The 13735-nt window shown below is 45.1% G+C and overlaps 1 protein-coding gene across 1 annotated transcript in view; it reads left to right on the top strand.

Annotated features, from left to right (window-relative positions):
- ANAPC5 (anaphase promoting complex subunit 5) overlaps positions 1 to 12456 on the top strand; it is a 104255-nt gene extending 91799 nt beyond the window's left edge. The window contains exons 15-17 of the mRNA XM_069214897.1: positions 9699 to 9846; positions 10645 to 10807; positions 12080 to 12456. Coding sequence (XP_069070998.1) covers positions 9699 to 9846; positions 10645 to 10807; positions 12080 to 12291 — 523 coding nt within the window. The 3' untranslated portion in view covers positions 12292 to 12456. The remainder of the gene's footprint in view (positions 1 to 9698; positions 9847 to 10644; positions 10808 to 12079) is intronic.
- The last annotated feature ends 1279 nt before the right edge of the window (positions 12457 to 13735 follow it).

Here is a 13735-nt window from a genome sequence, read left to right as displayed (position 1 = left end):
CACCTGATTAATATATTAAAGTACCAGCCCAAGTGCATGCTGGTTACGGTAGTCCTACGCATTTGTAATTGCACCCAAGGTGGGTTGCTGGAGCCAGACAAAATCATGAAAAGAATACAATTCCTTAGTAGGCGAATTCGACGTGAGTTTTCAAATTAGCTGCATATATTCCAACCTGCTGCTCGAAGTGTGACAATCCATTTTAGTCACACCGACCTGCTCAGAACACAGTGGTGCTGCTTTCCCGGCTGGACCAGCCGGTGATTTATTTTAAACAAAAGCGTCCTCTCAGCGAAAGCGCACTCCCACCAGGTTAATTTGGGAAAATCGAAATTCAGCAACTCACAGCGAATTCCTTTCAGTCTTTTCAAAATTCAGGCCTATATCGAAAAAACATCTCTGGACACGTGTTTCGGTGTTGATCCCCTCATCAGCAGAGAAACTAAAAAATATATCACCCTCGTAGGTGCAGCCATTGCTGGATGTGTTCCAGACTCTCATTCCTTTTAAAGACCACATACCTGGCTCGTTCAGCAAATTCAATTGCAAGCACCTGATTAATATATTCAAGTACCAGCCCAAGTGCATGCTGGTTACGGTAGTCCTGCGCATTTGTAATTGCACCCAAGGTGGGTTGCTGGAGCCAGACAAAATCATGAAAAGAATACAATTCCTTAGTAGGCGAATTCGACGTGAGTTTTCAAATTAGCTGCATATATTCCAACCTGCTGCTCGAAGTGTGACAATCCATTTTAGTCACACCGACCTGCTCAGAACACAGTGGTGCTGCTTTCCCGGCTGGACCAGCCAGTGATTTATTTTAAACAAAAGCGTCCTCTCAGCAAAAGCGCACTCCCACCAGGTTAATTTGGGAAAATCGAAATTCAGCAACTCACAGCGAATTCCTTTCAGTCTTTTCAAAATTCAGGCCTATATCGAAAAAACATCTCTGGACACGTGTTTCGGGGTTGATCCCCTCATCAGCAGAGAAACTAAAAAATATATCACCCTCGTAGGTGCAGCCATTGCTGGATGTGTTCCAGACTCTCATTCCTTTTAAAGACCACATACCTGGCTCGTTCAGCAAATTCAATTGAAAGCACCTGATTAATATATTCAAGTACCAGCCCAAGTGCATGCTGGTTACGGTAGTCCTGCGCATTTGTAATTGCACCCAAGGTGGGTTTCTGGAGCCAGACAAAATCATGAAAAGAATACAATTCCTTAGTAGGCGAATTCGACGTGAGTTTTCAAATTAGCTGCATATATTCCAACCTGCTGCTCGAAGTGTGACAATCCATTTTAGTCACACCGACCTGCTCAGAACACAGTGGCGCTGCTTTCCCGGCTGGACCAGCCGGTGATTTATTTTAAACAAAAGCGTCCTCTCAGCGAAAGCGCACTCCCACCAGGTTAATTTGGGAAAATCGAAATTCAGCAACTCACAGCGAATTCCTTTCAGTCTTTTCAAAATTCAGGCCTATATCGAAAAAACATCTCTGGACACATGTTTCGGGGTTGATCCCCTCATCAGCAGAGAAACTAAAAAATATATCACCCTCGTAGGTGCAGCCATTGCTGGATGTGTTCCAGACTCTCATTCCTTTTAAAGACCACATACCTGGCTCGTTCAGCAAATTCAATTGCAAGCACCTGATTAATATATTCAAGTACCAGCCCAAGTGCATGCTGGTTACGGTAGTCCTGCGCATTTGTAATTGCACCCAAGGTGGGTTGCTGGAGCCAGACAAAATCATGAAAAGAATACAATTCCTTAGTAGGCGAATTCGACGTGAGTTTTCAAATTAGCTGCATATATTCCAACCTGCTGCTCGAAGTGTGACAATCCATTTTAGTCACACCGACCTGCTCAGAACACAGTGGTGCTGCTTTCCCGGCTGGACCAGCCGGTGATTTATTTTAAACAAAAGCGTCCTCTCAGCGAAAGCGCACTCCCACCAGGTTAATTTGGGAAAATCGAAATTCAGCAACTCACAGCGAATTCCTTTCAGTCTTTTCAAAATTCAGGCCTATATCGAAAAAACATCTCTGGACACGTGTTTCGGGGTTGATCCCCTCATCAGCAGAGAAACTAAAAAATATATCACCCTCGTAGGTGCAGCCATTGCTGGATGTGTTCCAGACTCTCATTCCTTTTAAAGACCACATACCTGGCTCGTTCAGCAAATTCAATTGCAAGCACCTGATTAATATATTCAAGTACCAGCCCAAGTGCATGCTGGTTACGGTAGTCCTGCGCATTTGTGATTGCACCCAAGGTGGGTTGCTGGAGCCAGACAAAATCATGAAAAGAATACAATTGCTTAGTAGGCGAATTCGACGTGAGTTGTCAAATTAGCTGCATATATTCCAACCTGCTGCTCGAAGTGTGACAATCCATTTTAGTCACACCGACCTGCTCAGAACACAGTGGTGCTGCTTATCCAGCTGGACCAGCCGGTGATTTATTTTAAACAAAAGCGTCCTCTCAGCGAAAGCGCACTCCCACCAGGTTAATTTGGGAAAATCGAAATTCAGCAACTCACAGCGAATTCCTTTCAGTCTTTTCAAAATTCAGGCCTATATCGAAAAAACATCTCTGGACACGTGTTTCGGGGTTGATCCCCTCATCAGCAGAGAAACTAAAAAATGTATCACCCTCGTAGGTGCAGCCATTGCTGGATGTGTTCCAGACTCTCATTCCTTTTAAAGACCACATACCTGGCTCGTTCAGCAAATTCAATTGCAAGCACCTGATTAATATATTCAAGTACCAGCCCAAGTGCATGCTGGTTACGGTAGTCCTGCGCATTTGTAATTGCACCCAAGGTGGGTTGCTGGAGCCAGACAAAATCATGAAAAGAATACAATTCCTTAGTAGGCGAATTCGACGTGAGTTTTCAAATTAGCTGCATATATTCCAACCTGCTGCTCGAAGTGTGACAATCCATTTTAGTCACACCGACCTGCTCAAAACACAGTGGTGCTGCTTTCCCGGCTGGACCAGCCGGTGATTTATTTTAAACAAAAGCGTCCTCTCAGCGAAAGCGCACTCCCACCAGGTTAATTTGGGAAAATCGAAATTCAGCAACTCACAGCGAATTCCTTTCAGTCTTTTCAAAATTCAGGCCTATATCGAAAAAACATCTCTGGACACGTGTTTCGGGGTTGATCCCCTCATCAGCAGAGAAACTAAAAAATATATCACCCTCGTAGGTGCAGCCATTGCTGGATGTGTTCCAGACTCTCATTCCTTTTAAAGACCACATACCTGGCTCGTTCAGCAAATTCAATTGCAAGCACCTGATTAATATATTAAAGTACCAGCCCAAGTGCATGCTGGTTACGGTAGTCCTACGCATTTGTAATTGCACCCAAGGTGGGTTGCTGGAGCCAGACAAAATCATGAAAAGAATACAATTCCTTAGTAGGCGAATTCGACGTGAGTTTTCAAATTAGCTGCATATATTCCAACCTGCTGCTCGAAGTGTGACAATCCATTTTAGTCACACCGACCTGCTCAGAACACAGTGGTGCTGCTTTCCCGGCTGGACCAGCCGGTGATTTATTTTAAACAAAAGCGTCCTCTCAGCGAAAGCGCACTCCCACCAGGTTAATTTGGGAAAATCGAAATTCAGCAACTCACAGCGAATTCCTTTCAGTCTTTTCAAAATTCAGGCCTATATCGAAAAAACATCTCTGGACACGTGTTTCGGTGTTGATCCCCTCATCAGCAGAGAAACTAAAAAATATATCACCCTCGTAGGTGCAGCCATTGCTGGATGTGTTCCAGACTCTCATTCCTTTTAAAGACCACATACCTGGCTCGTTCAGCAAATTCAATTGCAAGCACCTGATTAATATATTCAAGTACCAGCCCAAGTGCATGCTGGTTACGGTAGTCCTGCGCATTTGTAATTGCACCCAAGGTGGGTTGCTGGAGCCAGACAAAATCATGAAAAGAATACAATTCCTTAGTAGGCGAATTCGACGTGAGTTTTCAAATTAGCTGCATAGATTCCAACCTGCTGCTCGAAGTGTGACAATCCATTTTAGTCACACCGACCTGCTCAGAACACAGTGGTGCTGCTTTCCCGGCTGGACCAGCCGGTGATTTATTTTAAACAAAAGCGTCCTCTCAGCAAAAGCGCACTCCCACCAGGTTAATTTGGGAAAATCGAAATTCAGCAACTCACAGCGAATTCCTTTCAGTCTTTTAAAAATTCAGGCCTATATCGAAAAAACATCTCTGGACACGTGTTTCGGGGTTGATCCCCTCATCAGCAGAGAAACTAAAAAATATATCACCCTCGTAGGTGCAGCCATTGCTGGATGTGTTCCAGACTCTCATTCCTTTTAAAGACCACATACCTGGCTCGTTCAGCAAATTCAATTGCAAGCACCTGATTAATATATTCAAGTACCAGCCCAAGTGCATGCTGGTTACGGTAGTCCTGCGCATTTGTAATTGCACCCAAGGTGGGTTGCTGGAGCCAGACAAAATCATGAAAAGAATACAATTCCTCAGTAGGCGAATTCGACGTGAGTTTTCAAATTAGCTGCATATATTCCAACCTGCTGCTCGAAGTGTGACAATCCATTTTAGTCACACCGACCTGCTCAGAACACAGTGGTGCTGCTTTCCCGGCTGGACCAGCCGGTGATTTATTTTAAACAAAAGCGTCCTCTCAGCGAAAGCGCACTCCCACCAGGTTAATTTGGGAAAATCGAAATTCAGCAACTCACAGCGAATTCCTTTCAGTATATATACACACACACACACACACACACACACACACACGTATAGGCACACATTCACAAAGCTATGCAAAAAAACGGGACATGCCAGATATAAAAGTGAGTTAAAGTCGTTAGTCCTTCTTTTATGTCTGACCCGTCCCGGTTTTTGCTCTTCAAAATCTGGTCACCCTACACTGTTCCACTGAATCGACGTACTCCCAGACGGGTGCATTATAAGTAATTTCTTATGGAAATATTACCGATTTGTAATATCCATATGTACTTTTGGGGTATAATATACCATATTTCCTAGCCCAGGGAACTGGCAGTCCCTGGGTTTGCTGCCCGATTGTATTGGCAGTAGGTGTGTATTTGCTGTTGGGTGGCACTGGAAAGTGTATTCGTTATGGACTAGGTAGATTCCATTATCAATAATTTGTGGGTCGGTTAAAGGGGTAGAAAACGATGGCTTGATAATTTACCTTCAAATAAACAGACGTTTCTAAGTCACACTCGTAAACTGAATCATCTGATGGATGCTTCTAACCCCAGACTCCTCATCTGTTGAATATCCTCAGACTCCAGCCTTCGACAGCAGTTCTGCCATGTGCCGGTAGGTGGCATGACGCTCACCGTTCGCTCTGTTCTGCCCCAGAAGTGACAGAACGGAGGTGCATGTAAGTGCCCCTTGCACGCTGACGTCAGTTCTTTTCTTTCTGTGCCTTCCAACGTGGATCCAGAACTCTGTCCCCAAATGTTGTCGCTCTTGCCAAAACTCCTAGAACAACTAAAGGCTTCACCCCATTCCAAGGCTGCGGAAAGCAGATGTCGGTCACAAACCTGCGTGAGGTGCGTCTTTCAGCTCCAGCCACAACATTTATGCCATGTGACCTATAAGTGATCCGGGGTTGGGAGGCAGTGGTCTATATTGCCGTGCACAAGAATCCGTCATGATTGTACCACAGGTCTGGTTGGTGCTCAAGCTTTCAGATCTAATTTTGGTCCCTTTCATGAGGTCGTTCCTGTGAACAAGCTGTTTCCTCCTCAAACTATTCTGGTTAGTCCAAACGCAAAAACAAATCAGAATTTAACCCCATCTCTCTACAGAAAGAGAAGGTGCAAGGGCGCTTAGAGGAATGATGTATCCCTTCAAAGTCCCCATTTACAGAACTAATCCCTCACCTAGTCTGGTGTGACTCGAGTTCCCTGTCCTTCGTCTCTCTTGCAGCAGATTGCAGATTTATTTGAAGGAGGCCATGGTGCATATTTTTGGTGCAACTAGTGCTCCCTCTTGTGTGTCTTCGGGTCCCAGAGATTAGCCGGGGACTCTAGTCGGATTACCGGCAGTAGGTCTTCCTGGTCCCTTGTAACCTTTTAGCTGGCCCCTACCAACTCCGGTACAAACTGTTACACAGGCTCTAAGATCTATGCTGGTTCCAGGTGCACCGGTGCTGAGACAGATTGCCAGTAGAAGACCCAATGCTAACTCACATGTCAAAGAACAAACGGACATCCCCGTTTTTATGCAGCCGACTCTAAACCGTAACCTGTATCGTGACGCACTTAACAGCAGAGGCCCCATTCTCTTTTTGGCTCTATCCTATCTAAGAAGCACACTGGGTCCTCAGGACCCTGATGATGATGAGAAGGACAAGGAGGGTAATGGGTCACTTCATCCTCACTATACTTTTGATACATTATACTTCGATTTACAATATGCCAGAGGCTATACCTCTCCCTGATACAGACCTTGATTTGCCACACTGGCCATGAACAGAAAAAAGTACCTAGTTTGCTGCGGTGGTACCCGAGGGCAGCTGGCCTCCATTGAGACTAAAATATTCTAGCAGAAATTCTCCAGCCAGTGCCAGTGTTGATGACCTCGCTGAAGCTTTGATGGCTACATGATCCGAGCCTTGGTCTTGCCTGCCAGTCAGCTGCACCCGTTGGCAACCTAACCAGCCAACCTACACCTGAGAGCCTCATTGCGCATGTTCAGAATTGCAAGGGCAGTCATAATTATTTCCTGACTAGTCCACCAGAAAGCAAATCCAAAAGGATTGATGCTTTTAATAAAAGAATGCTTACTTCTGCAAGCCTGGTCCTTGGGTCCCTAAATGTGATTTGTTTACTGGGCAAGTGCATGCATGAGGTGTGGGACATGGCCTCCAGAGCTGCCCACACCGGAGATCCTTGGAGTTTCTCTTGTTCAGACAATACATGATTGATAGTGTGCAGCAAAGTAGGATGCAGACCTGGGTACTACTGATTATTAGGATTCAACATTTCCTCCTCCGCAGGAGATCCTTTGCTTAAAACAGATGGGTCTTACAGATTGTTCAAAGGGGCAAAGTCTTACCCTTTATTTCTTCCCCACCTCACCCAGATCCAGCGTCCCACCATACCTCAACCCCACCCCAAAAATGCATTTCATGGGGACGTTTAACAATCCTGATGTAATAGGTACATGTTTTTATCTTCAGTGAGGCCATCAACCAGATGACGGACTTGGAGAAAGCTACTGAAAGCTGTTCATGGTACTTCCTCACTCAGAAAGGAAGACTGGGGCCCTCACCTAGGACAGGTAGAGATCATAGGCCTCTTGACTCCACTGGAAAGCACACAGCAAATCAACCAGCTGGAGCCATAGGCATTCAGCTTGGCACTAAAAGCCTTACTGCCGTCTATCAAGAAAAGGCTGGTGCAGGTTCTCAGGGACAACACTGCTGCCATGTGATAATGCAACATGAAGGGCGCAGTGTGATCCTGGGCCAGGAGGCTTCATGCTTCAGGGAGTGGTTGGAGCAACAGATTGTCTGTCTTGTCTCCAGCCACCTACCTTGCTCCTGAATGCCATAGTGGATGAACTGAAGAAGTGTGGTCTGGCTGATCGCAAGTGGAGTCTCCACCTCAAGGTGTAGTGCAGGGTGCCTTCAGACAATGGGGAGTGCCCTGATTAGATGTATTTGCCACTTTGTAGAAAATGCAGTCAGCAGTTTTGACTGCTGGAGTTTCCTCCAAGTCACTCGCTAGATGTTTTTCGACTGGAATTGAATGGAATAACAGACTTGTGTATCCTGCCTTGGGTACTGAGGAGGATCAGGAAGGAACATGGCCAGGTCATAGTGATTGCCCAGGGCTGGGTCAGAAGAATGTGGTACCCAGAGCTCCTGACCCTTCAATATGGCTACCACTTCAGGAGGTCCTCCCGTCCCAGTGGTAGGCTAGGGTTCTGCATGCAAATCTCCACAACCCACACCTGTATGTGTGGGGATTGAAGAGTAGCAGTCAAATGCATTTGGTTTGCCTATCAGGATGGTGGGATTAAATCCCTGCTGTCAGACGCCCTTCTGGCCATTGGGATAAATGTATTACCTGGTGTGGTGCCCAAACTATCTGTTCTTTACAGGTCAAACTTTCTGATGACCCTTTGTTTGGCTTTTTGTTGGCCCAGCAAGGCCTTGATGTTGGTACATTGAAAAAATACTTGTCAGCATATCTGCCTTTTTATGTTTACCGGACCAACTCTCCTTGTTTAACTCTCTAGTTGGGAAAGTTTTAATTCAAGGTTTGATAAGTTTCCCTCTGAACTGTTCATGAGGCCTCAACGGCACTTCAACTAGATTTTGAAATGTTTAATTTGCATACCCTTTAAATATGTGCACAACTGCTCCTTAAAGTTTCTGTTGTTGAAACAGTGTTCCTTATCACAATTATGCTACATGTGTGATCTCTAGGGGCTACTGACTAAACGCACCACCTTCTTTTCCGACAAGTTAGTGCCAAGAACCTGGGTTACCTTGCTTCCTAATGTTGTGGCACATTTCCAAGTTTGTCAGTCAATGACTTTGCCAGCTTTCTTTTCTCCCTCTCACACTTCTAATGGGAAGAGGCTTCATTGCCTTGATTTAAAAAGGGTGTTGAGCTTTTTTATCGAGCATACTTAAAACCATCGGATAGACCATCAGATCTTCATTGGGTTTTAAGGTGCAACAAAAGGCAAGGCAGCACAGAAAAGGACCGTATCAAGTTGAATACTCCTCTTCTTCAAAGATCTGCTATTCATTGGCCAAAAAAGATGCCTCTTGAAGGTCTGAAAGCTCATTGTTTCAGGACTAAGGCCACTACAACAGCATTGACATGGGGTACTTATTCTTGACATCTGCCAGGCTACAAAATGGGCATCTGTACATACGTTCAGGAAGCACTATTGCCTTGGCAGCCAGGTTTGGTGGGAAGGACAGTTCACCCACTTGGTTCTGCAGGATGTTTTGATTGGAGTCTACTACAGACTTGTGGACCTGCCTTATCAATATTTAAAAAGGTCCCAAGTTAGAATCCGCAGACTGTCTCCAATAATCTTTCTACGCTTTACACCACAGGGTACTCAAAGGGAAAGAGACAAGAAATTGATGTTCACACATAGAGGTGGTGGTCATTTTTGAGTCTGCTCTAACGTATCCAGAGCGATACTGAGGCGCATGATGCCACCAACCTGCACACAGGAGCGCTGCTGTTGAAGTTTTCTGAATCCAGTCTGACGACCCGGGATATTCAAAAGGTGAGAAATCTGAGGTTAGAGAGAGTATCCACCAGAAAGAGTGTTACTAAAGGTAAGTAACTTGTTCATCTTGGCCATCAATTGAGGAGAAAAAATTCAATTCTGATTGCTAGTCACAAAGGCTCATGAACATTTGTGTTGAATCTTATGGCTTTTTTTAGGGGAATCTTTCTATGCTGCTGCCACGTACCTTAGTTTTAAAGAAAAGAATATTCAGAACATCATTTGCCTGTGTTTTAATACAGTATAGAGTTTTCTGTATTTTGCTATGGAAAACTGTAATTCTTAAACTTGAAATGATTAATTTTGATGGCATAACTTCATGCAAGCTCATTTCGTATCCTTAATTTGAGACCTGAAGCTGTTTCTGACCACCCTTCTTTTGCATTCTTCTTAGAGCTCTCCTCTCGATCGCTGAGCTGTACTGGAGGTCCTCCTGCCCGACTATAGCCTTGCCTCTGCTGCTGCAGGCTCTGGCGCTCTCTCGGGAATACCGCTTGCAGTACTTGGCCTCTGAGAACATCCTCAGCTTGGCCTTCACCCAGGTTAGACAATGCATTTCTGTGGTGTAAGAGGCAACTAGTTTCCCACGTTTCTACTCCCTGATGTTCAGCAATTATTTGTCAGTGTCATGTTCATGTCTATTGGGATTCTGAATTAGGCAGTGCTAGGGAAAATGCGTTGAAATTACAAAAACAAAATAAGAGATGTGCAGTCAGTGCACTCAAATGATATTTTACAAGAAAGTATAATATATTTTAATTCTCTTCTCACAGTGCCCGATACCTGGACCTATATCCTGTGGCCTAATGTGGGCCAAGAGAGGGGGGAGGGCACAAGTGCTTGATGGGTGAAGGGTACACCATTCTCAGTACAAATGTCAATCCCACCTCTACCTTCCCCCCCTCCCTGCCGGCTCTTCCAAGAGACTCAAACCTTGCTGGCTGTCTATGGGGATAGTAGTTCAAACAGACCTTCACAATAACACAAAACAATCAGTAGTACAACTAGAGTCAAGGTCCCACTGCACCTCCATCGCTCGTCTTGCTCCATCTTGGATGCACTAGCAACTCTGCGCTGCAGCGGGCTGTGTGAAGAAGCATTTCTTACCATTGTGTGCAATCCTCAGCTTGGCAGGGGTCCAAAGAAATGTGTCAGTAAGCTTGAGAATTAGATCACTCATATCTTCACCCCCTGCCCATGGATAGGATACCCCAGCTTAATACTTGTATTGGGTTCTCTTATGTAATGATGCTCTGATTTAAAAGAAAAAAAAAACTTTTTGTGCACTTTGACAAATATATCAGACCTGCACACTTCATTATTTAATTCTTGTCTTTTAGCTCATTCTCGGGATCCCAGAACAAGCGCTGAATATCCTGCACATGGCTATAGAACCGATCCTGGCGCATGGTGCCATTATTGACAAAGGCAGAGCTATGTTCTTAGTGGCTAAGTGTCAGGTGGCCTCTGCTGCTTCTTATAGCCCTGAAAAAAAGGCTGAAGGTATGTACACATCACATACATGTGGAGAGTTTTCTTTCTGCCATTTGCACAAAATGCAGACTTCAACGAGCCTTATGCAAGCGGTGCTGAAATACTTAAAAACATACTTTCAAAGCTGAACTACACTTTTTACTTTAACTCGGAGTGTTTCGTAAAAAGGGTTTCTTTCTGATAATCTGAACTTTACTTAAGCAGTAAGGTTATGGCTGTGTCAGAGGCACAGAATTAAGCACCAGTTACATGCATCCCTTGTCTATTTCATTGCAGTACCACTGTCTTGCGGCTTCCATTTTCTGTTATCAGATGCACTTATAATGCCATCATTCTTTTTATAACCATAATGAATATCTAGTGATCAAGATTAAGGGCCTCATAATGGGGGTGGCGGTCCGCAGACCGCCACATTGGCGTCGACGGTCGGACGACCGCACTCCAATCACAACTTTGCCAGGCGGACCCCCCTAAAGACCGCAGTCACTACCAGGATGATAGATCCCGACAGGGTGATGGTGGTCAGGCTCGTAACCAGCCATGGCGGCACTAAACCCACCACCCCCTGGCTGATTACAACCCCACTTTCCAACAGCTTTTTCATGGCTGGGGACCCTGCCATGAAAAGGATGGCGGAAAGCCACTGCTGGGGACCACGGCTGCCCTGCACTGCCCATGCCATGGCCAGGGGCCCCCCTGCCCAGCACCCTGCTTTGCAGACAGTGCGCATTTCAAGGGTGCAGGAGTGCTAGGATATTGGCCTTGGCTCCAAGGGAGCCAAGGCCAATATTTTAGCACTGTTCCCACTGGTCAGCCCAGCGGGAACATTGTAATACGCTTGGAGGGGCATCACCGCCATGGCCCTTGAGTTTGGCGGTCCCGTGGTGGTACTGCCAAACTCATAATGATCCCCAAAGTATTAACTTTTGAATTTGGTAGCTGGACTTGTACTGCTGTACACTAAATGAATCACAACTCCTATGAACTGACATTGACTAATGCTCTAGTAAATCGTGAGCCACTATTCGTCAGTCAGAGTCTTTTGGGAGTCGATCATTGTGGCAGCCGGCTCTCTCCTCTGAAATTCCCTGCTACAAGCAAGATCTTCTTTGGGAGAACAGGTCATTTGAAATATTAAAACTCCTCTCCATCCGTGGCATTAGGATCATTCATGGATGTGCCTTGGATTCTAGAGTGCATGCATTGAAACCATATTTTAAGTGCTGTTTTCAGATATATTTAATGTTTTGTTTTTTTTCTTGTTTTTTTTCCTTTTGGCAGCCCTGGAATCAGCGATTTTAAACCTAAATGAAGCCAAGACGTACTTTGCCAAGGTGGAATGCAAGGAACAAATACGAGACATTCTTTACTTTCAGGCCAGGCTGTTCAATACCTTGGGGAGGACCCAAGAAAGAAACAGGTGTGCTATGCTTTTCCGCCAGCTGCACCAGGAGCTGCCCTGTCACGGCGCAACTTTAATAAACCGCCTCTGAGTGCTTCTGTAACACGTGCTCACTGTGAAAATGAACTAGTCACAGGGCGACAGCCAAGAACAGCAAGGGTTTGTTTTAGATTGTGTGTTGCTGCGAATTAGACAAGCTTGGAACCGGACACACGTTTCGTCTACTCATCAAATAAAAAAATATATTTTTTCAATGCATTGTCTCACCCGGTTGGTCATTTTCACATAGGGAGGTTGATTAACTGCAATTCTAAGATACTAAAGTAATGTGAAGTGAGGTGCATTTGCCAAACGGATAAGGAAATTAACGCAGATTGTTATAATTTCCCTGCTTGTTGTGAGGTATCGAACCTGGAGTAAGCACAGAGCAGCCGAAACATCAAGACTTCCAACAAATACTTTCTTGCAACGCAAAAAGAGAAGCTTCCAGAAATGTGTGTGTGTGTGTGTGTGTGTGTGAAATTTCATTTAGAGAACACTGCGTTAGTGATTAGCTTTCGGAAAGGAAGCAAATATCGCCAAACTGCAATGCATTCCTTATTTGTAAGTAGTGTATTTAGGTGAGAAGATGCTCCCATAGGCTTGTGGGGAGAGGATTTAAATCTACTGTCAAACGTTTTCCAAATAATCGTTAGGTAATTTGGGTTCTGTCTGATCGAGTTGAGGGTGTCGTCTTGAATGGACATGCAGACTGTCTTTTTGGCCAGAGGGAAGAACATGTTCCAAACTCCCTGAAGACTTGGTCTCGGAGCCATCCAGGCACAGTTCTTCTCTTCAATGTGTGGGATCATTTCATCTTTCATAAGACCTTTTCATGAAGTTCCTTCTTCTTTGCCAGGATCAACATTTGTGCCTGAGCTACCCATCAGTGAGGATTTAGCAGGAGCCCCTGAGGTGGGGACACATGGGCCTGGGTGCAACTCCCGGGGAGTGGAAACTTCAGCAGGAGGTTGTTGTTAGGTTTATGTGGTAGTTCGATCCTTTGAAACTTCTTCCATAACAGCGGTGCTGACTAAGGTTCCCATAAGGTGGTGATCTGTTTGCTTTCTTAAGCAACACTACTCGTAGGAAAGACATCTGATTGCACTTTCCTGGTGAGGCACTATCAGTATTGAACTGACGGCTTTGTCTTATGGAGAACCCTTTTCAATTCCCAAGCACTAAAATGGAGCGCTTTTACTACTTGGGGATTGAAAAGGCTTCTCAGTAAGAGAAATCTGCCAGTTAATATTTTCGCCAGGGAGCCCAGAGCAGGTTTCTCAAACTCTGCACCACCCACGCCCCCTATGTGTGCATCGCCACCACCCCCAACTGCAGTTTCTGTTATTTTTTGCCCATGAACATGGTGCATAAAAAGCTTCTCCTGAAGCTGCCTCTTCTTTTCTGGCTCTTGTTTTGCCGTTTTCCCCTCCTGGCACCAGCCTTTTCCTTTTTTGTACCAAATATTTGCACTGCTACGTAATAGAGTATAGTGC

The sequence above is a fragment of the Pleurodeles waltl genome, chromosome 11 (genome assembly GCF_031143425.1).
Source record: "Pleurodeles waltl isolate 20211129_DDA chromosome 11, aPleWal1.hap1.20221129, whole genome shotgun sequence".
Taxonomy (NCBI): domain Eukaryota; kingdom Metazoa; phylum Chordata; class Amphibia; order Caudata; family Salamandridae; genus Pleurodeles; species Pleurodeles waltl.
The sequence above is the reverse complement of the archived record's forward strand: the minus strand, read 5'-3'. Positions and strand labels throughout refer to the sequence as shown.